The sequence below is a fragment of the Chroicocephalus ridibundus genome, chromosome 1 (assembly GCF_963924245.1).
Source record: "Chroicocephalus ridibundus chromosome 1, bChrRid1.1, whole genome shotgun sequence".
Lineage (NCBI taxonomy): Eukaryota > Metazoa > Chordata > Aves > Charadriiformes > Laridae > Chroicocephalus > Chroicocephalus ridibundus.
The window spans coordinates 182830119-182851830 of record NC_086284.1 but is presented as its reverse complement, the minus strand read 5'-3'; the positions used below and the strand labels follow the sequence as shown (position 1 = coordinate 182851830).

The 21712-nt window shown below is 43.6% G+C and overlaps 1 protein-coding gene across 2 annotated transcripts in view; it reads left to right on the top strand.

The window, feature by feature from the left end:
* The window catches only part of HMGA2 (high mobility group AT-hook 2), a 121302-nt gene extending 110413 nt beyond the window's left edge, over window positions 1-10889 (top strand). For both annotated transcript variants that reach the window (XR_010069747.1, XM_063324057.1), the window contains one exon: window positions 7737-10889. Coding sequence is in view for 1 of the 2 variants with exons in the window: in XM_063324057.1 (XP_063180127.1) it covers window positions 7737-7784 (48 nt within the window). In the remaining variant the exon portion in view is untranslated. The remainder of the gene's footprint in view (window positions 1-7736) is intronic.
* The last annotated feature ends 10823 nt before the right edge of the window (window positions 10890-21712 follow it).

The window sequence follows — 21712 nt, the reverse complement described above, 5'->3', positions numbered from 1 at the left end:
GCTAGTTCACTTTCTCCAACAGCTGGGGATGTGGATCATCCAGTAAGCCCCATGAGCAGCCTTTTTGCTAGTCAAGCAGTGTTGTTCCAGCAGTGAAAGGAGAGGACACCCTTAATTTTCTCACTAACTATGTAGCTCAAAAGTTGCAGGCTGGTCACCTGCGGGACAGCATCAGTGTTTTGCTTTATTCTCTCTGCTCCCTTTCCATCCCTCACAGAATATTTGATTATTTATATAAAAGTGGAGTTACTTCAACAGAAGGAAGGTGCACCCTCCGTCCACAACCGCTTGGTGGGTCAGCTTCTTCCTGGAGAGTAGAAAACCCAGCTTAAAGTATCTGTTTCAAACCAGAGAGCATGGGGATTTCAAAGCAAGTCTGCATCTGAGTTTCCAAACCAGTGCTGTCTCAGAGATAAGTTTTATTCTTGCTGTCTGTTGTGCATTGCCTCCCTGAGCGTGAAAGCTTTGAGGACATCTCCAAGTCAAAATGATCTTTAAGACACTTGCCAGCCCTTGGACTGCTCCCAAGAGCGTTAGGCAGCTCTGCACATGCCCACCAGCATGCACTTGGGCACTGGGAAAGTTAAGCGTCAGCTCAGCAAGGCCACTTGCTGGTATCCAAATACTGGACTCCTGCTATGGCCAAGTCTGTTGTCTTTTGAAGGCCTTAGGTGACAAGGTGGACCATTAGAGGCTAAGGTCATAGGGACTTAGACATTTAAAGCAAGAATGTTGGTTTCCAGTCCTTAAATCGCAACCCAGAACTGCCCTATCAGCTGCCACCTCTCTATTTGTCTCTCTGTTTATCTTTAATGACATTTCAGTAAGAGAGTTTTGCTTCCCTGGGGGGACCTGCCTGCTTGCTACCCCCAGGGCTGTCCCATGCCTTAGTCAATGACTGCAGAAACAGGGCTGGGAGAGGGCAGGGGCTCTCAGATCTGCTCTGTAGGCAGAGGTTTTAACTGTGCTTTTAACCATCAGGCTAGAGAAGTTGTGCTCCTTCTAGCATGCTAGGAGCGACAGTGCACAGAAATTGCTTGCTTGTGGGCTGATTGAATTTTATGTATTCGGATACAGAGTTTCTGTATTGAAATAATTTCTTTAGGTGCTCTTCTTAAAAACATGCTTTAATCCAGCAGTAAGAAGAGTAGCCTAGCCTTTCTGTATATGGTCATGGTGATCTCTTCTGCCCTAATAAATCCTTTTATTGTGATGAGGGAAGTAAAAACCTGCAACAATTTGAGCTCTGAATCCAGCTTCTGGAATTAAACTTTGCCTCATTGATGAATGACAGCTGTCACTGAGCTCGCCAGTGTGCATTGCAGGGGGTGAAGTAGCTCGACGCAGCAGATCCCACCTTAAGCTTCAAGCGGTTCAAACCTACTCCGAGTGTCTGTTAGCGCTGTATGAATTTCTAAAGCGGTTTGGTGCATTTGCTGTGGAGCAATTGGCATGGCACCGTGTCTCAGCTGGGCACGGCCCAGGCCCCTGCATCTGCAATAGGAGCCACTGGCTTCAAGGACTCCTCTGAAAATATTAGCTTGCATGCCAGGGGATTTCAGACAAGTTAGCAGCAGACAATAGTCCACAGTTTTCAAGTTGCTCTTGTCAGCAGTTCTTTTTGACGTATCTATTCAAGCATACCCTCTTGGGCTTAGAAAGCAGCCAGCAAAATCTGTGCCAATAGCTAATGCTTTGTTATAAAATGAAATCTCTGACAAATTCAGAGGCTCCATATTTTTAGCATGACTGTGATCCTGAGATCGTCTTGCAAAATTTGTTCTAGTTTTTTAAATCCATGTCTCAGAAACTCATGAGCAGAAGGTGAAAAAAATGAATTGCCAGTGAGTTTCTTGAGAGAAAGACAATTAACCTTGAAGTAGCCATAAAGGAGCTTTGCCCCAGGGTATTAAAAGAGAACAAACATTTTCACAAAAATGCCAAACGGTTGCCCTTCTGCAGATGGGGGGGAATGCTCCTCTCAAACACCAACAGTTGTCTCATCATTGGGTTTTTTTGTGACCGTTTTGGAGGGGACCACCAAAAAAAGGAATGCAGAGGACATACAGAGACTGAACTGAGCTTGTGTGTTCTTGAGGACACCAGGATGCTACTGGCTGCTTGTACTGCCAGAAAAATAGCCCACACCAACCAAGTGGGGAGCACCAGATGGAGGTCTTGGGCAGCAGGTAGAGCTACATTTCCCGCTCAGGATGTCATGGGAAAGAAGTCTCTTGGGAGCACGGGGTGGCTCTGACCTGAAGAGACACTGTAGTTTAAATACAGTCATCCGTTGCACAGCTCCATTCTGGATGGTGCCACCACTGAGCTTTAGCAATGAGGTGCACATGCTAGTGCTTATCACTTCACATATTCCTGCAGTATACACCAGTTTATTTTTCCCCATTGGAGAACCTTCAAAAGCAGAGATGCAGCATCAGAGCTCCAGAGAGGGTTAGTGGGTCCATGCATCTCGACACTGCTGTTCTGGGCCCTTTTAGGTGTCCCAGGGGATCACACACATCCACACAGAGCAGGCAGACATGACACAGGAGACCAGCAGCCTTCTGGCCTGGCTACTGGATACCAGCTGAGGTACCCAGGGTATCTAAAACAGCTCCAGGCTCCTATCTTCAGGCAACCAGATCCCACCAGGGATGTCGTATTTTGAAATCCTGTGTTGGGCAAGCCCAAATAGGCATACTGGCTGCAGATAGCACTTGTAACTGAAGCCTGCTGTCCTGCCTCCTGGTCCTTTTTGTTACCTTCACCACTGTTAAATCGGGGATAACAACAACATTGCCAGCCCCCCGTGGAGTAGCCCTTCTCAGGGCAGATAGCTGCTCTGTGTTACCTGTAAAGCCTGGTTAGAAGAAAACCCTCTAAGACTTGCTTCAAGTGTTAGAAGGCGGGCATTCTTTATTTGCAGCGCCGGATGCATGGGGGATTGTTCCTCCTAGCGTGCACACCGTATGTTAAACAAAACACAGTTTTTATTAGGCTATCACATACATATACATTTTATTTTCCCAGAATGGTTATACATATTCTCTCAAATTCTTGGAACTTACTTACATAGTCCCCTCCTATAGAATGCACGTGTGGTCGATTCAAGGTGGTCCTTCTGGTGGTCCTCAGTGGCCATAGACCCCAAAACTTGCGGTGACAGCTTGGTGAACTCAGTCAATCTAGCCAAATATGGTTCTTCTTTGGCTTGCAATATGTTTTGGTGGTGAACTTCTTCAGTCTGTTCCCGTTCCTAGGTACCTGCCTTATTCTTAACCAACCAGCTATGAAACTCATCACTTTTCCTGTTATTCATGCTGTCTTACACTAATGGCACTACTGATTTATAACTTAGAAGAATTTTGCTGAACTACCAGGTTACCTTTATTTATTGGCTTTAATCTGATATCACTGTGAGACGTTGGGAAGCGTCTGTCCTTTCTTTTCCTGCTGGGACCCAACACCAGTGAGAGGTGAGGGGCCTGCAGTGGTGGGTTCCATCTGCCAGCTGCTTGCCAGTGGTACCTCTCAAGAGACCTGTTAGACATTTGTGCACATAGGAGATTTGGAGAAAGCCTTCTTGCTGCCCTTTTTAGGGAAGGGCAGCAGCTCCACATCACCCCGGGCTTGGTGGGGCAGTTATAGCAATTAAAGGTGGAAACAACTCAGGGTGCTGGCTTGCAGTTTGCCTTACAATCATAGAATCATAGAATTGCCTAGGTTGGAAGGGACCTTTCAGGTCATTGAGACCAACCATCAACCTAACTCTGACAAAAGCCATCACTAAACCATACCTCTAAGCACTATGTCTACCCGTCTTTTAAATACCTTCAGGGGTGGTGACTCAGCCGCTTCCCTGGGCAGCCTGTACCAATGCTTAATAACCCTTTTAGTGTAAAAATTTTTCCTAATATCCATATCACGTTGTGACCTGTAGCAACTCAGGATGAACGTGCCCATGCATGGGGCAACCTAGGACAGGACGTGCCACATAAAACTGCCTCTGCAGAGCATCCCTGTGTTGGTCAGCCCCTGAGGATGCGTGTATGCAGGGCGCACAGATGGGCAGGGAGCCACCCGGGGTATTGTCTAAGCAGCAGGAAGTAGAGCCTGAGCTATGCATGTGTGTATTTACCCTGCCCTTCAGGTGCGTGTCCTGTTCGTCCTGAGGTCTGCGTGGCGGTGGCTTCCGTTAGCCGTATCCGACCTGGTTGGCTTGAAGCTTTCTCAGGTTTCTCTTTGCAGTCTGCTAGCCCAGCCTGTTGCGAGCTTGCTGCAGCACAAAACAAATAACCAGGGGAGTAGCTGTTTCAAGGCAAAACTGGGTCGATGAACATTTACGCTCAATTAACACATGTCACCATTCTGTCTCCACAACTACAGTGAATGCACCTAAAAAGTGAGAACAACCTGAATTAAGGCTGCCATGTAATCTGAAACCTTCGCTTCTTGGCTGAGTGGTTCCTGTGGTGGTGTTGCTGAATTTATGCTCTGCATGGCGATCACGCTGTGATGGAGTGACTTGGATTTCTAACGTCTGCTCTAATGACCATGCTTTCCTTCTTGATTTTTGCCCTGCTCTTCAACTTGATCGGAAGCACATCTGGACTTAGAAAGTATTTCACTCCGGCCCCAGTTCCTCTTTCGACTTTCGACTCGGGGACTGATCCTATGATACATGGCTATGCCATCGACCTTTGTGGCTTTGTGAGGACTTGTAAGTGCCTGGAGGGTGCTAACTGATGGTAAAGCATCCTTTCCCTGAGGTGCCCAGCACCCTGATGCGTCACACTGCACTTTAGTGAATCTCTCTGACTCAGTGTGGAACCAGTTTGCAACTTCTATGGGGTGCACAGTTTTCAAAACCCCACTCCCCTCCATCTTTTGGGGAGAAGTGTGTATGCATGTAAAGGCAAAGGGTGCGCTGAGGATCACAGCTCCACAGCCTTCTGATATTTGCAACCAGTTTTTCACCAGTGCAAAAAAAAATAATCCCTCTTTGTTCCTGTTTTATACATCTGCATTTTCTCTTTCAGAACCTATACTCAGTTCTTCCTTTGGGTCCCTCCATGCATCTATGTCTGATTTGTATTATCCCTTTCTTTGAATTGTAAGCACCAGAGCAGCGATCATGTCTCCATCTGTGCCTTGACAAGGAACTTACGTGATAGGTTGGCTTAAAACCACCCGTCTGTAACTGAGCTATCTTAGGCTTTTGCAAGGAATTAACTTAATGAAGGGAAGTTTTCTTTTTGCTGCGTAACAATCCCTTTGCCAGCTTTTCTTCATGTAAAAAAGTGTTTGCCAAGACTGATGTGAATTTGAAGTCTGCCAGTCTCAAATATTTTTTAATAATTAGTTTATTATTTAAACATTTGTGAGGGTTTAGCTTGATTTTTGGTTTCTCATCCTTCCAGGTACTACAGATACACATATTTTCATGTACATAAGCAGATGAGAGAAACTCGACCTTCATTACCTGACCATACATATGTAAATGAAGGAAGAGCTTTGCATTCGTTTTCTTGATCACTGCAGCAGGGGCTACAAGGAAAAAAAAAAATACTGTGAGATTTACAGTAAAAATCAGTAGAGCGGGCAACTCTCTAACTAGAAATAGCTCTCTCTGGCTGCCCTGGCTGGGCTCTGATGTACGCCCTTCCACATACTTCCCCTCTCCCCCAACCTTCTTATTCCGTGATCGGAAGTGCACCTTCATGGAGAATGAGGCCATCAGGTTTCAGTAGTCTCCTGACAAGCCAAGTGTAAAACGAAGTGAGCTGCCGCTCCGCACCCCAGCGTTTGCAGCCATCTTCTGGGAAACGGTGATGAGAGGCTCAGGGCTGACGGTGGTGCTATAAGGAATTAAGCACATGATCGTTGTCAAATACCAAAACGTGTCTACCTGCATTATGTTAAGAGCACAGAACCCACAGTCGTAATTTTTAACTGAAATACTTGGCTTGGAGGCAAAGCTGGTGTTTGCCTTGATCATCCCAAATCCTGAATTACTAACATATTTTGCGCTGTCTCTCCACATGCAGCCCAAATTAGCCCTTCGTTAGGTGCCTGTAGATACCATTTTTCTTCTTGACTGAAATGTTGTAATAGCCACAGTCCTGTTCTGTGGGGAAGGTAAGCAGGGAAAATGCATTATGCGTTAATGGGATTCAGTAGAGTATGAGTGCAGGTCCCCCAGTGCCGCCAGGGACGGGGTAAAATTTGCTTAATCGTTTTGCGAGTCAGAGATCGTTTTCGTAGCAGCACTGTGAATATAACTCTGCTACAAGTGGACACGAGTTGTTGCGAGGAAGAAACTGTTCATCTGCATGATAGATCGGTGTCTTCTGGAATTTAAATATTAATTGAAAAGTCAAGGTCAGAGGGCAGCTGACACTTGACTTTGCTCTCTTTCCTCCGTCCACGGCTTTGATCACGCTACATCTTTCTTTGTGCCTGGTGCTCGAGAGAGTACCCCAGGGTCATGGCCTGTTTCCTAGTCAAGAGGTAAAAATCTACTGGCTTAAATATCTGAGGCCCGAGCTTTAGCAGGGGGTGGGGGCATGAAGGGAGAGGGGGGAGCGTTTGCTTCATGCTTTTCACATTTCCCACATAACCCAAAGCAGACTAAACAAAACCAGTGTGAAATCTCATGGCTTGATGCTGCTATGGTTATATTTTTTAAGCTGTCATCCATTCATTTATACTTATGTTTATTCCCTGGATTTACAGCTTTTTTTTCCAACCTTTTCTTGCAGGGGTGGGGGGTGGGGAAGAGGTTGAAACCTTTTGAAAGGGGATTGCAGTGGCCTGTGATTAAAGCCCCGTGTTTTTCCTTGATGCAGCTCCTCCGCAGCAGTGTCACACATGGTAGCATTTAGGAGCCCTTCACAGCTGAGGTGTTTCAAACACTAATGAATGGAAGTTTGGTCATATAACGCAGGCAAGCTCTAAGGCATGCTTTGCTGAATGGTGTACTGTAGTGGCCTGGGAAAGGAAGAGAGTTATAAATTGTGTCAGTTAGCCACCCAGACAAAATGAAGCCATGTGGAAAATCAAATCTATTAAAGTATGAAGACTGTTATAAGCTGTTTTAAGCTGGTCATTCTTAAAAGGTCTCAGTTGGCTGAGGGGGTAAATTCCTGTTCTTCCTAGATCTTTTTCACGTGCTGGCTCAGGCGATGATGTGCAGCATTTGATAAAAAACAACTTTTCACTGACAGCCCCTTTTATCAGAAATGTTTATTGCCCCCAGTTTACTGCCCGTGTCCTGCAAGATGCTGCACGTTTGTTAAATAAGCAGTGTAAGAGCATCGCATTTGGGCAGCCTTGCTGAAGTTGAACATGAAGGCAGTGGTGGGCCAGAGGAGGACAGCCGAGGAGGAGGAGAAGGCTTCCCAGCGCACCCACTTAACATTAGATACCTGCTCAAAATGCTTTCCATTTTCTAGCAGCCCATGTCTGCTGGCCGTAAGAGGGCCATGACAGAGCACGGCACAAAATTACTTTTTCATGGCACTCCCTGGGGTGGGAGGAAAGCCTGGCAAACCAAAGTGGAGGATAGGAGACCTTCCATTCCTCCCCAAGGTGGCTTCTTGAGATGTGACAGTAGCTGTGAAGGGCATTTTGTTAGCTCAGGAGGTAATTGTCAGCTGTGTGAGAGAAGAGTGAGGTGGCAGCCTAAGACGCGGTCACCACGGTGTTTGTTTTTTTCTGTTTGTATATTCTAGGAAGAGACTGAAGAAACGTCCTCACAAGAGTCTGCAGAAGAAGACTAGGAGACCGCACCATGCAATTTCTACCTCATCAGCAGTTGGGTCTTTTGAAGGGAGAAGACACTGCCTTGACCACTTATTTTCTATTGCCATGGTCTTTCCACTTTTGCCTGGGGGAAAAAAAAATATCACATAACCTTAAAAAGGATTTGACTAATCATCTTCTTTGTAATCCCTTCACAGTCCCAGGTTTAGTGAAAAACTGCTGTAACAAAGGGGACACAGATTAACGATGCAACTTTTAATTACTGTTTTCTTTTTTCTTAACCTACTAATAGTTTGTTTGAGCTGCTAAGTAAGGGTGAGTGGGTCAAGAAGAGCTCGAATCAGGTTTGTGTCATTCACTGCACTGCATATAAACAAAGAAACTTGTAACATAGTCATTATAATGGGCATTGAAATAGGAAAGGCTGGGTGTGTAACACTAAAGCCTTGCAACGCTTCCAGCAACCCACTCCCTACTTAGTGAACTCCCTGTTTTAGAACACCAAAGATAAGGGATAGATACTACTCTTTTTTTTTTTTTTGTAACCTTCTTGTAGACTTGTACTTGATTTATTTTTTTTTTTAAGACTTACTGTTATTTCAGGAAAAAAATTGAAAGCTGATCTTTCACTTCATTCAGCTGGTAATCGGAAGAAAGAAATCAACACGAAAAAGGTACTTTCATTTTGCAAAAGGGAAGAAAGACAAAGATACGTTGTATAGTTATAGATACAAACATATCAGCATAAGTAGTAGTAAATAAAAGGAACAGCCCTCATCTTCTGGACGACAGGAAGCCGGACGGAGTCGGCTTTCTGTTGAGCCAGGCATTTTCTATGGAAACAAAAATGACTGACACCAAACACTCTTAGGCCATTAATGACTAAGTCGTTATCGAGAAAAGCGTTTTAAAACGTACAGAAAGGTACCTCAAAATTAACCATGAGTTTATCTGAACAAAAATAATCCATATGTTTTGCTTCGTTTCGACTAATTCCGCTCATCCCGTACCAGTATTTCAAAACAATTGACTCTCTCCTCATTACTCATCAGTCGCGATGTAAGAACCAACACCACGTACCTCAGCTAAGCTTGTGCATTACTTTAAGCGATGTATTTTGACATAGGATGGTTCACTGGGCACCTCTGTGCCAGTGGCATTTCTCCATCTTTTCATTCAAAGCAGCACTTTTAGCACCAGATGCAATATTACCCCACTATTCAATACTACCTCTGATTTTTACAATTAACTCAACAGACTGATAAATACATGCTGCTATACACATTAAATGCAGGAAATTTTTATTGGGTAGGTAATCATGAGTATCTGTATTTTCCCCTTATTTCTACTTCAACACTTAATTGCAGTTAAGGAAGCAATATCTTTATTGTGTTTTGGCATGACTATGTATTTTTCTTTCTCTTGGTTTGTTTTTTTTGGTTGTTTTTTTTTTTTAATGTACTTACCCTATTCTCTGCTAGACTTCTGTGTAATGTACTGTTAACTTGAATATATTTTTGTACTGAATTGCTGATAGGTTTGTGAGGATAATTTTCTTCAATGACACTACATGACAGAGAAAAAAATTTAGCTGTAATGTTTAAATATTACTGTCCAAGTTTGTACCTCAAATGAATTGTTTAAAGAAATGGACTAATTGATTGACAAAGACCTACCTCCAGACTTTAAATGGAATGAACTTGTTACTTTCAGCATTAGTTTTGAGACGTTTGAAACAGTTAGGACTGCAACTAATCCCTAATTCAAAACTATTTTTGTAAAATAACTTGTGGAAAATGAACACGTTTTAAATTACTTTCGTATTAAAAAAAAAAAAAAAAACGAACAAAAAAAAACCTTCAAAGAAACTTGAAGCTTTGTAGGTGGGAAGCAACAAGCTCAGCTTTTGCATAATGCAATCACAAATATGTGTTTAAAAAAAAAGTAATTAGTAGATTGTAAGAAAATACTTGACAAGTATTTTCATGTATTTTACACAAATGTGATTTTGTAATATGTTTCAGCCAGATTTATTTTAAATGCTTCTTATGTAGAGGTTTTTTATTCTCCTCTCTTTCTCACTTTTGTTGTTCTTTCTCTCTCTCTCTCTCTCTCTCTCCCCTCCTATTCCATTTTCTCTATTTCTGTATTATTTCCCTTCTTCCTCTCTTTCCTAGTCAGTACTTTGTACCATTGTATTAATAACTGGGCCAGGGGTAGTTTCTCAGGAAGGCGTCTGTTGGTATGGCTTTAGTACCAAGCCAAATGCAGTTAAAGATAACTACTTACTGGCTTCTTCCAAGAGGCAGTGTCAAGAAATGCGGACCTCCTCAAAAGTCCGCAGAGGGTTCAGTGACGGAAATCGCTGAGAAAGAGCTGATCCGGAGTATTACAACTAGATGCGTTAATATTAAGTGAAAGAGAAATAATCCTAGCTATACAGTAGCTCTAATAGGCCAAATCCAGTATCACTTAAAGGCAGCAGAAGGAATTCTGCTGACTTCAAAGGGCATCGAATCAAGCCTTAGCAAGTCCCTTTTGGGGTTTGGGTTTGGGGTTTTTTTCTTGCATTTTTAAAAGCCACAGTATTCAGTGGATGACACAGAAATAATCGCTGGGTGTGTGTCACACTTCAACCTCCGAGAGACTTACCACTCTGATGGAACTGAATCTCGTATTTTCTATGTATTGTAGTACAATCAAAACACATTACTACCTCTTAGGGCCTACTATACCTCATTTTTTCAGACTGAAAAATTGCATGTGGCCATTGAATCAGTGAGAACATCATAAAATTTTTTATATATATAGTTTATTTTTGTGGGAGATAAATTTTATACGACTGTTCTTTGCTGTCATTGGTCACTGCTAACTAAGACTGGACATTTAACTCTCCTACCATTTCTGCAAGAGAGGTGTGTTTGCAGGAAAAAAAAAAAGCAAACGCTTCAAGATGTTTAACTACAGTTTACTTTTTCTTTTGAGTGTCTTCTAACTTTTTGCTTTGTTCTTCGTGTAGAGTTGCTGTCTATGATTGTACTTCGAATCGCTTGCTTGTTGAAAATGTTCCTTTAATGGATTATCACAGTCTGTTCAGCACAATAAACATAATAGCCTCTGTGATCCCCATGTTGTTTGATTCCTAGACTTTTGTCACAGTTCCATAAAATGGGTAATAAAGTTTGGTCACAGTGACCAAATTTGTAAAAGCTTTGCATGCAAGTAGTCTTTTTTTTTTTTTTTTTTTTTTTTTTGTCCCAGGGCCATAGGCATGTGCCTGAGAAGAAGCGCGTTTGCTGTTAGGGTCCTCAGAGGTGGGTGCTCAGCAGAAGGACACGTCTTACGAGGCTCCCCTAAAGGTGGGACTCTCTGTGCTGAGCTGAGGGCTGAGCTGGGTGCACTGGGGAGCCGTGATCCCACCTGCCAGACAGGCAAGGCTGAAATGGGGTTTGTTGCCTGGTTTCTAACCTGCCTCCTGGAGGGTCCACCAAAATGAAGAACCTTCTCCTCTTTTTAGGCAAGATTGCAGTTCACATCCCAGTTCATGGAGTTTATATTATGTGGCCATTAGGTTGAAAAGAGCAGGTACTCGGAGCAGCAGAGACAGGGATGCGGCTGGGTACTGTCTTGGGCAAAACTTGAGGAGCTCAGGAAGCTCTGCATCAAACACCCACCCCTCCAGAGTTGTAGGCAGGTTGGACAGGATTCTTCTGACGTCCCCTCTTCATTTGCTTTTACATGATCCCCATGCCTGTTACAATGAGATTTGAAGATTGTGGTGCATGTGTCAGTTCATCCATATTTGCAGCCATGCCTCTCTCACCTAAGATGATTGTTCGGATATTAATCCCTCAGATGTTTAGGTTTACACATTCTTCGTGTTCACTCACTTGCAAACTCTCTACCTAATCTCTTTTGGCTTAGTAACCTCTGCTTTCCCAAGGGCTTCATGGCATGTTCCCTTTGGACCCTGTTACTTAACAAAATAACCAAAATACAATCACAAAAAAAGCATTAAGTACTAACACCCATTCGGTCCTGAGTCAGAGATGTGAGTAATTGCATTCATCACATTGTGTATCCTCTTGTCCTCTCCTGTCTCACCCTGCTCAGTGGTATTAAAGGATCATTCCACTTTTCGGTCTTCCTGGTGGTCTTCTTCCCTGTGGTTGCCATCACTCAGCTCTTCCTGTTATTTTATCTGATGTGATGCTCCAGCTGTAACCCACCCACCTTATGGATCGGCCAAGTGGTTGAACTTCTGCTACCCTGTGCTTAACTCCCCTCTAATTCTTATTAGTCATTCCTCCAGCTTGCTTCACTCCCACTTCCCTTCTCAGGGCATCTTCCAATAAACTTCTGCACGCTTTATGCCACAGTGGGACTATTTGTGTGTATAAAACTAATCGGCTTCTGCAGGATCGAGGCCTGCGTTTGTCTGGCGGCCAAGAGTGCTTTATCCAAGATGCCTGTGGCAAGGGTCATATTAAATTTCTGCTTTTGCTTTCCACTCCCATCACATCACATCCACACAAAGATGGGTAATTACTGAAAGCTGGTGCTGCCAGTGCCTTTCAGACCAATTTAATTGTCCGTAGCTTGCTTTAAAACCAGAACATCTGGTCTGGTCATCGTTAGAGACAGGATCCAGAGCAATGGCAACAGTGTGTTCCTCTGATCACAAGAGTGGAGTCAGATTTGTCACACCTCAAACTTCACCTGAAGCCTGAAGGAAGCAATGTTTCTCACCCTGGCACCTTTGCTTATATGGACGTAGAATTTCTGTCTCTCAGTTCATCTTTTCTAAAACTCCCACCATCTTCCTGATCACATTAATTTTTAAACATACAAACGTACTTTGGCATACAGCCTTTAGTGCACGTGGTGGTCCAATTGCTATATGCCTTATTGATTCAGAAATAATACAAATTGAAGCTTTATGGCATCTACTTGCTCGGCCAAATGAACATCTGCCACTGTGTGTTGTATATATTGTCTAAAAAATACAGGTATCCTTGCCGTCTGGGCGTTTCATAGCCAGCACAATTCACGTGGGTTAATGCTCTTTTCCTGCCTGGCTCCTGGACCCAGGGGCTGTGTGCTGCGCTGGGAGACACTAGCGATGGGGAAACCTCGGCCCCCTTCCCACCCCACCTCACTTGCAGCCGCACAAGGAGCAAAACCGTCCCAGGCACATATTCCACCTTGCTCCAGGACACCTCCGGCATGCAGCTCCCGCTCTAGTCACCTGATGTCCTTCCATGGGTGTGATGAGCTCTCTTGCTCTTATCCTCCGGGCTGATGCACCTCCATGTGACAGCAAGGTTTAATGTGTCTTTTTTTCTTCCTACCTTTTATTTCCCTTTGCCACCCAAACAACCTTTTGGCCTATTGGAACTTTTTTTTTTAAATTTCTGTACTTCCCACCTGTGATTTAATGCTTTTCCTCCCCTTTATTGCCCCAGACTTGCAGTGCACTGGTTCCAGTATTCAAGAAAAAGAAGGCGTCTTCCTGTAATTAACATCCTCTGAAGATGCACGAATGTAATTACGATTAGCCCGAAGATAACAGTCCAATGTGGTAGCAGTTTAAGTGGGAAGCAATCTGCCTGTTTACACTCTAAAAGTAAAACTGCAGATGGTTGTGCCCCAAACCTGCAGCACAGGATTATCATCAGCTTTTATCTGCTAGCAAAAGGGGAAATGGAAACATTGGGAGATAAGACACGAGTCTTCAACAGTGCTTCCCTGCTAAGATGGGGCTAATTAAGCACAGCTAAACACATAAGCATTGTCATATAAGGGAGGAGCTTTACATTGTTAATAATGGCTAGGGTAAAACTGGAGCAGGAATCCAAACATATGCTACATTAAGGCACGCTATTAAAATAATCAGTGAAAGAAAATAACAAATGAAAGCTGGGTGGATCTGAAAAATCAATGGCAGGCAGAAACATTAATTAGCCAGAGAGGAAACTTAGCAAAGGCAGAAGGCCCATCAAAAAACAAGATTACGTTACCTTATATATGAATGTCAGCTACAAAATATTATGTGGGACCACCAAAGATTATGATTTTAATCGTAGGGGTTTTTAATTCAGAAAATCTATTAAATATATATAGTCCCTTAAGGCATTTTATTCTTAGTTCAGGGAGTAGGCAGAAAAATAAGCACATTTTTATTGCATTGGAACACATTTGCCATAAAACCATAGTTTTAGCAATATCACATAATAAAACCTAAAATTTAAATCAACATTTGAAAACAAATGAGCTCAGCAGATGCACAGAAGGAGTTACTTTGTCCCTACATAACTGCAGAGTATTGTCTTTAAAGCTACATCATAGTCTAAGATAGGGATTTTATGAGGCCTGACATGCTCTGAAGGTGTTTACAACGAATTACCACTCCTAGACTGCAGCTGTGCTTGGGGCCAAGACAAATTAATCTCTATCTAAGGCGCGGTTATAAGACTATTTTTTGCCAAAGGTTCATAATGTGCTCAGTTTGGGATGGTTTAGGTTTGGCATTTATGACCCAACAAACACACCGTAACTTCAGTAAGATCCAAGACCTGGGGAATGTCGCCCACTGGTATCTCCCACCACAATCCAGACTTTTGGTCTCTCCAGAGCAGGAAAAAAGCAAGAGAAAAGCAGGATAGGATACGGCTGGTTTTGCGTTACTAGCAACACCCTCAAGATCCACCTCACTGCCCAGTTATAGTCCCCATAGGTCTCAGAGGTACCACCATGACTGGTCAACAAGTCGCCTTATTTCTTCATAGGGAGAAAGGGGTCTTGCCCTAAACCACACCGTGTGTGGCAAAGCTTGTGACCCAGAGCTTGTGTTTGAGGAGGCCATAGCAAAAAACCCACTCTCACCTTTGCGCACAGTTCACAGTCACGAGACACATCTCTGTTTGTCTTTGGGTGCATGAAACTACACAGCAGGACCATAACTGTGACTGTATCTTTGTAACATTTCTAAAAAAATATATGTATTCTAGAGTTTTCAAAGATTTCTGGTGATTCTTCATCACATGTGCCTCTGGCCCATTTCAGAGAAGTGTTACAGTGTATTGAAAACAGCACCACAATGACACAGCGCAGGGTAGAAGACAAGAATCAATGTCAGAAGCCTTGTTTTATCCAGAGCACTAAGGACATTTGTTTCACAAATAAGTTTCAGTGCATTCACAGTTTTATAGGGGCAAAAGTTACAGTTCCTGATTAAAATCCTTAGAATTTAATTGCTTCATCAACATTTAATTACCTGTGCTGGGAATGGAAGCTGACTTCCTTCTGTCAGAATTTGACACAAAACACCTCGGTATGGTTATATGTGTGTGCTCCATGAAAATAGTCCTCATCTTTCTTAACTAATACACACAATTAAATGGTATAGCTGCTGATTTCGATAGGAAATAGGCTTAAGAAAGGAAAATAGGAAGTTTTCATTTCCTATGGAATACAGGAAGCATTCATAATCTTCTGTCTATCCCCTTTCCCTTAACAACTTCAAGGCTGTTTCCATTCTTTTCAGTAATTAGCCTTGACCTGGAAAGGATGACCTCTACTATTGCCTTTTTCTCATGAAGTCTTGACTTGGATCAACTTGTAGTGCACAGATTTACCATTGTACTTTTCTGAACTCTACATGATGGGGAACCTCGGGGTCTTAAATACACTTCTAGGACGTGCAGCCCTAAAACTAACTTGTCATGGAAAAGTAATGACTTTTCTGGTAACACCAAAACCTAAACCTGCAAAATCATGAGGCTAGATAGGCACAGATGGGGATGCACACAAATGACAGAGGCAATGAAGAAAACAGTGCTGGGGAGTTGGGTGAAATCTCACTCTAGTTGCTTTCGGCAATGAGTGTGAGCAATAATTAATGTCTTTCATGGGTGTGAAGACCAGCTAAATTTGCCACCTCTGCTCCATACACAGAAACTAGTAACAGACATTTTCTTGTTACGATAGTAAGTTCTATGCAAAAAAAAAAAAAACCAAGAGAAAAACAGAAGGGGAGAAAGGAGCGACAGCGTGACACAAATAGCACTGGGAGCGTGGCTGGAGGAAAGCTTAGCAATGGTGCTTTCGGCCCAAACACAGACTACAAAGACTAAACCTGTGAGCAAAGAAGCTGCATCTGGCTCCTCGGTCTGTTCTTGCTCTGCTCTGCTCAGGAGACCAGACTCAGCGCATTCCTCACAAAGAGACAGGCTTAGGCCAAGGAACACCTGACTTTCTACATGAAAACTACATCCAGGGCCCTGAATTTTGGCCAATTGCTTGGCTTGAAAATAAATGGGAAAGTGTTGAAAAACAGTCTCAAGCAGACATGCAGAGCAGAGCAGAAGGCAGCCCAGAGTGTGTCAGCAGGTTGGGACCACTGCCCCTACTCAGAGCAGCTGTTTGAGATGGAAGGCTGCTGATGTTGTGCTATTTACATGCCTTGCTTCTCTTCTTCTCAAATACTTTATGGAAATTCAGAGACTAACACACAGCTCTCAATAAACTTAATGTTGTGTTGTTTGCTCAAGCTGTGAGTTACTCCAGAAAATGAAAAATGAGGAAACAGATCAATAAACTATTCAGAAGTAACCAATCCCTGCCTGCTCCACGCTATCACAGCTAATGCACCAACTCCATTACGCTCCAAGACAGAGTCACTATGAAATACCCTTACTGGTAAGATCAGGACTTCTTCTCAAGCGCCTTTGGAAGCTCACCAAGCATGGTACAGTCTAGGGGCCTCAGTCTAGATGATGCTCATCATCCTGCCCCTGGGACCTGAGGGACTTAGCACTTTGCAGGATCTGGCTGTGAATTCGGCTTCGCTTTAGTTCCCTCACTAAGGCTCCTGTATTATATAAAAGCGTTAAATTGGTTTACATGAGGTTTCCTTTTCACCCATTGTTGTGGGTTTCAGTAAAACTATCCAGTGGAGACTGAGCAGAGAAAAGCCAACCTTCATCTGAGAAGCTTCCAAACCCCTTATTTTTGTGAGTTCAATGCACCTGCACCAGCCCCACAGTTTTGCAATGGGTGCTTGAGATACAGAGATGTGATTGTACACTGCTGGGAAAGTGATGCACAGAGATGTAAGGCTACAGACACCTTGGGTGTCTGGTTCTCTCTGTTTCCCAACCACAAATGTCCAAAGACTTCTCTGCTCCGGGGGGACTGAGCCCCTCAGTGACGGAGCCCTGCAATGTCTGCAGTGCAAACCTTTGGGATAAGCTCTTTTCGCCCACCATGTGCATAAGGGCAGTTAAAGACACTTTGACAGCATCAGTAAAATGAGCGGGTGCCCTCGTAGTCTATGGAGGTGTAGTGGGTTGTAGTAGAGCAGCCACACTGTGGTTTCACTTAAGGCAAATGCCCACAAGCTGAGGAGGGCTGGCCCCAGGAAGCAGTGGGATTGTAGTAAATAAAAAAGTAAACTTAAGTGTTTGGTGTTGAAGAAAAGTTAGTGGTTTGGTTTTTTTTCCAGACGAAGGTCAAAAGAGTAGCCAAACTAAACAGGTTTTCTGCATTTAGAAGGAGATCTGTGTCACCAAGCTTTAGTCATTTAAAAGTTAGATGTCTCATCTAAGGTTTTCATCAGCCAGAGGGCAATTCATTCCTTCCTAAAACATGGGTCTAAGCTGGGTGGGATGAATCACTGATCCCTCCCAACTGACTGTTCAGGAAGCTGAGACAGTGATGTTAACCTAGCTCCAAAAAAATGGGACTATGGGTCGTTTCCAATTACATTGCTGAGCTGGGAGCTCCTATTCATGAGCAATTGCTCTAACCCCTGCACTCTTCTTCCAGACGTGCCTCCAAAGGGAGATAAGTCAGTTGTCTTCATCACATGCACAAGGTAGGTGAGTAAAATCTAGAATAGGGTTCAGGCTCTGCATCCCAGTTTCACAGAAATATCTAACTGCAGACTGGGAAAGGGACAGACTCAGTATAGATAGACATCTCCCCGCCAAGCCAGCACAACCCATTGGCTGGAGAAGGCATTCCCATACCTGTCCCTTGAATTTTACTCATCAAAGGCTAGGGTCGTTTCAAACTTAAAGCTTAGAGGTATTTATTGACATGCATCAGTTCCTCCTTTAATGCCCACAGTGTGTTAGAGGCACTAAGATCATTCATGCTTCGAAGTCCTGCTATACAATGTTGTCACATACCTGCAAGATGTTAATTAGTTGTATTGTCAGTTCAAGCTGCAAACAAACATAAGTATACATCTAAAACATAGAAATGAAAGGAAAAAACACAGTGTCATGTTATCACTACACTTTCTTATCATTGTGCATTTTGCTTATGATTTGTCCATCCCTCTCGGTACGGCACTCAGAAAGCGGGGGGAACAGCATCAATGGTCACAACAAATACTGGATCTAATGCAAAGCTTGCAGTCTCTCCCAAAGAATGGGTGGGCCAGGTGGGCTGCACCAGCTGAAGAGCCAGCGGGAAGCATTTTGTATAATATAACATAATTGTCTTATGGTCTTTCTTCAACTGATTTCTCTATTTTTTTAAATAGTTTCCACTTAAAATCACCTGGAACAATTCATTAAGTAAGAAAGGCTTATTAGAAGTATAGGCTAAAAAATTTAAGTGTCCTCAGTCACAAGTGATCCTGCCAAAATACAGTTCTACACAAGACATATTTCCTTATCTTCACTAACAAAAAAGTCTCACTGCAGTCAGTGTAGCACCTACACGACTTAACTTCAGGCTCTTTCTGTCCAGTCATGTTCCTTGTGGGCTGAAGATAAAAGACAGGAAAAATGCTCCAAGTTTTAAATTCCTGATGGAAAACAACCACCTCAGCTGAAGCGTGCTGCTCAGTGACTGCACTTTTGTCACAGATAGCAAGGACAAATATTTAAAATAAGAGCCAGCAACTTCCTTGAGACTTGGAAAGTTCATCAGCGCTGTTCTTCCTGATTCGGAGCAGATGACGGCACCAGGGCATGGGAGACTGCAAGCTCAAACCTGATCAGATTCCCTCAGCTATAGATAATATCGCAATTAAACATATCAAAACATGCTATACACTTCCTGCAATTTGGATTGCTTCGTTAAAGGCAATATTCATCTCTACCCATGCTGACGTCAGGCTCGGTCCTGCTGGGACTCTGCCCGTGCTGGGTTGAGTTTGAGTGAAAAGTATACAGTCGAGCCTTTGAATGGAGCCTAATCCTCCATCTATGCAGCCCAATAAAAAGGCCATAAAAGGAGGCCTTTGAATTATCATTGTCCAGAATGTGATGTCATAACAATAAAACAACATCAGGAAATAATAAAAATATGATGTACCTTTTTTACTGTAAATCCTTTGTGTCAGCTTCCCAGATGGTGTGAATCTGTGTAGCTCTGGGAAATCAATGAAACCACTCTACCCCACGCCACTGAAGAAGTCAGCCTATCAAACTCAGGCCAAAACACTTTCAGAGCCTCCTTGGCTGAAAGGAGGAGAGGGCAGATGCACAGGAGCAGCAGAGGTAATATCTACCAGCACTTCCCTCGAGCTGGGGGCAGGTGCTCTAAGGCCCATCTGACCACCTAGATTAGATCCCAACGAGATTCAGTGAGAAAGCGAAGGCGTATTCCCATTATACGAGGATAAATGAGGAGTGACCCCGCAGAAACCACAGTTACATCCATTTGAGTGCAATATGTATGAGGAAAGTTTCAAGCCTTCTGAGATTTTTTTTTTTTTTTTTTTTTTAACATTCATGGGTTATACGAAGCACGTTCATGCTGCCTTAGATATCTCATGGGTTGTGGTATCTTCAAACCCCTCCGAAACATATGTTCTGCCTTCAAGCATTTTCAGAGTCAGAGCCTGAACTCGTCAGTGTACTCCGCACTGGGTGTTACTATGCGGAGACAGTGCTTGCTTCCCCATGTGGAATTAATTTCGATAGACGCTATCAATTCTGTATGAATCAAAAGCCTCCTCTTCTCTCCAGCCTTGGGATGGTCTGGATTGAGAGGCTGGATGTCCCCAAAAGCAATAAACGCAGGCAACGGGGGGTTTCTTTGTACACCCCTTCGAAAACCTTTTGAAAACCTCCCTCATCCACACGCTGCATCCCCAAACCGTGTCCGCGGCAAAAACAGGAATGGTGCCGACCCCCTGGCTGGATACAGCCCATCCCCGTGCTGGTGCGCACCACCTCCTCCTCCACATCCCAAAGGCCATGGTGACCCCAGAGCCGGGGTGCTGCCATGGAGGTGACCGAGCTGAGCACCCCACCAGGAGGCACCTCGGGGAAGAGGTGCCAGCGGCGGCATCAGCGGGGCTCTGCTCTCACCTTCGGTGCTTTGCTGAATCATAACTTTACAACCCTGCAAGATCACAAGAACAAGCGCATATGGGACAGAAAAGAAAGGGAAGAAAAATATGAACAGGAACACTAAAAGTAATATCTAACAACGAGCTATCACTTTCCAAATATTTTTCTTCTATTAATTTTAAGGGGGAAATCATTTGGTGGTAAATGGGGAATAAACTAAAACCATCTGCACCATGCTAGGCAGCTGTCAGAAAGCCAAGCGAGCTCTTTGGGTATATAGGCCTGATGTTTAAATCCACTGAAGCTATTCCAGCAGTGTCAAGCACACTGATGAGAGCCCTTTCCGAGCGCCGCCTCTCCCTGTTGTTATGGGAAGAATATTGCTAAGATTAGAAAGGTGCAGTAGAAAACCACTAAAACGATACAGGTTTGCAAGAAATGAATTGTGTCGGGAGATTAGTCATATGGCACCCATCTATTTTAGAATAAAAGGAAACCAGGAGGGCAGAGAAGAGATCTCACGGATTGATGGGATAAGATGCCTAACATAGTATGTAATTTAAAAACCAGAGGTCCGGACTTGGGCAGAAAGGGAGGGGAGCAGCCTATAAACAATTTGAGAAGAATGTCTTAATCCAAGAAGTAGTTAGCAGATAGCCTGATGGCTAACTTTGGCAGTTTGATCTAAGCAGCGAACACCAGCAATCCTGGAGGAGGGAAAGGCTTTTTGAAAAAGGAGTAAACTTAAGAGTAAGTCCCATCGACTAGATTTTTGAGATAAGGTTAATGAGAAATAGGTTGATTTGTACTTCCTGAGTTTAAAAGTGCAGATCTCCATGAATCATCATGTCCTGCCCGGCTGCTAATGTTCGTGTGTTAAATAAACACCACTTCTCTTCCTAACATTAGGATAGCGCAACGGCACTTCTGCAGGGCAAATCTAAAATGTGTCTTATTCATTTTATAGGATCGGAGTTCTCCTGGGAGGAGGGGAGAGCATTTATGCTGCAAGGTACTGAAAACACTTCATCCGAAGTTTTTGTAACGCTACTGAGGCAACCAGCAATTTAGCTGGCATAAATATAGATATTACTGTTACCCACGAGTTTAAAATTTTTATCCTACTGAGCAATCTTTGCAGAGGGTAAAAAAGGATGTATTTCTTTTAATCCAGCCACTTCCTTTCTCCTTACTCACATAGTGTAGCAAAGGGCACATAAAAGTCCTGAGCAGCTTTCCCCGTATCCTTCGTTATGGCTCGCAGTCCAGTCCCAGCACCCTTTCTTCACGGGGGAAACAGCCCCCGGGCAAAGCAGGAGCCCTCCCATTGAGTTTCATGGGCCCAAGTCTCAGCCACAATTCTCAGGCCAAAGCTTAGAGTGAATACAGAGAGTTGCACCGAACTCCAAGCATTTTGGATTACACGCTGCGTGAATTGCAATGTGTCAACAATTATTGTTGTCTCGCTCCTTCAGTTCTCTTCACTATGCAGCTTGAAGAGGCAGAATGGAAACCTGTGTGCTGGACACCGTGTTTTGTGCTGCCACATCTGTTTTCATACAGCCGTACCTCGTCCAGAGCCACGGACTCTTCTACCAAGCTGGGCTCTGCTGAGACACTCGGCTGTATGT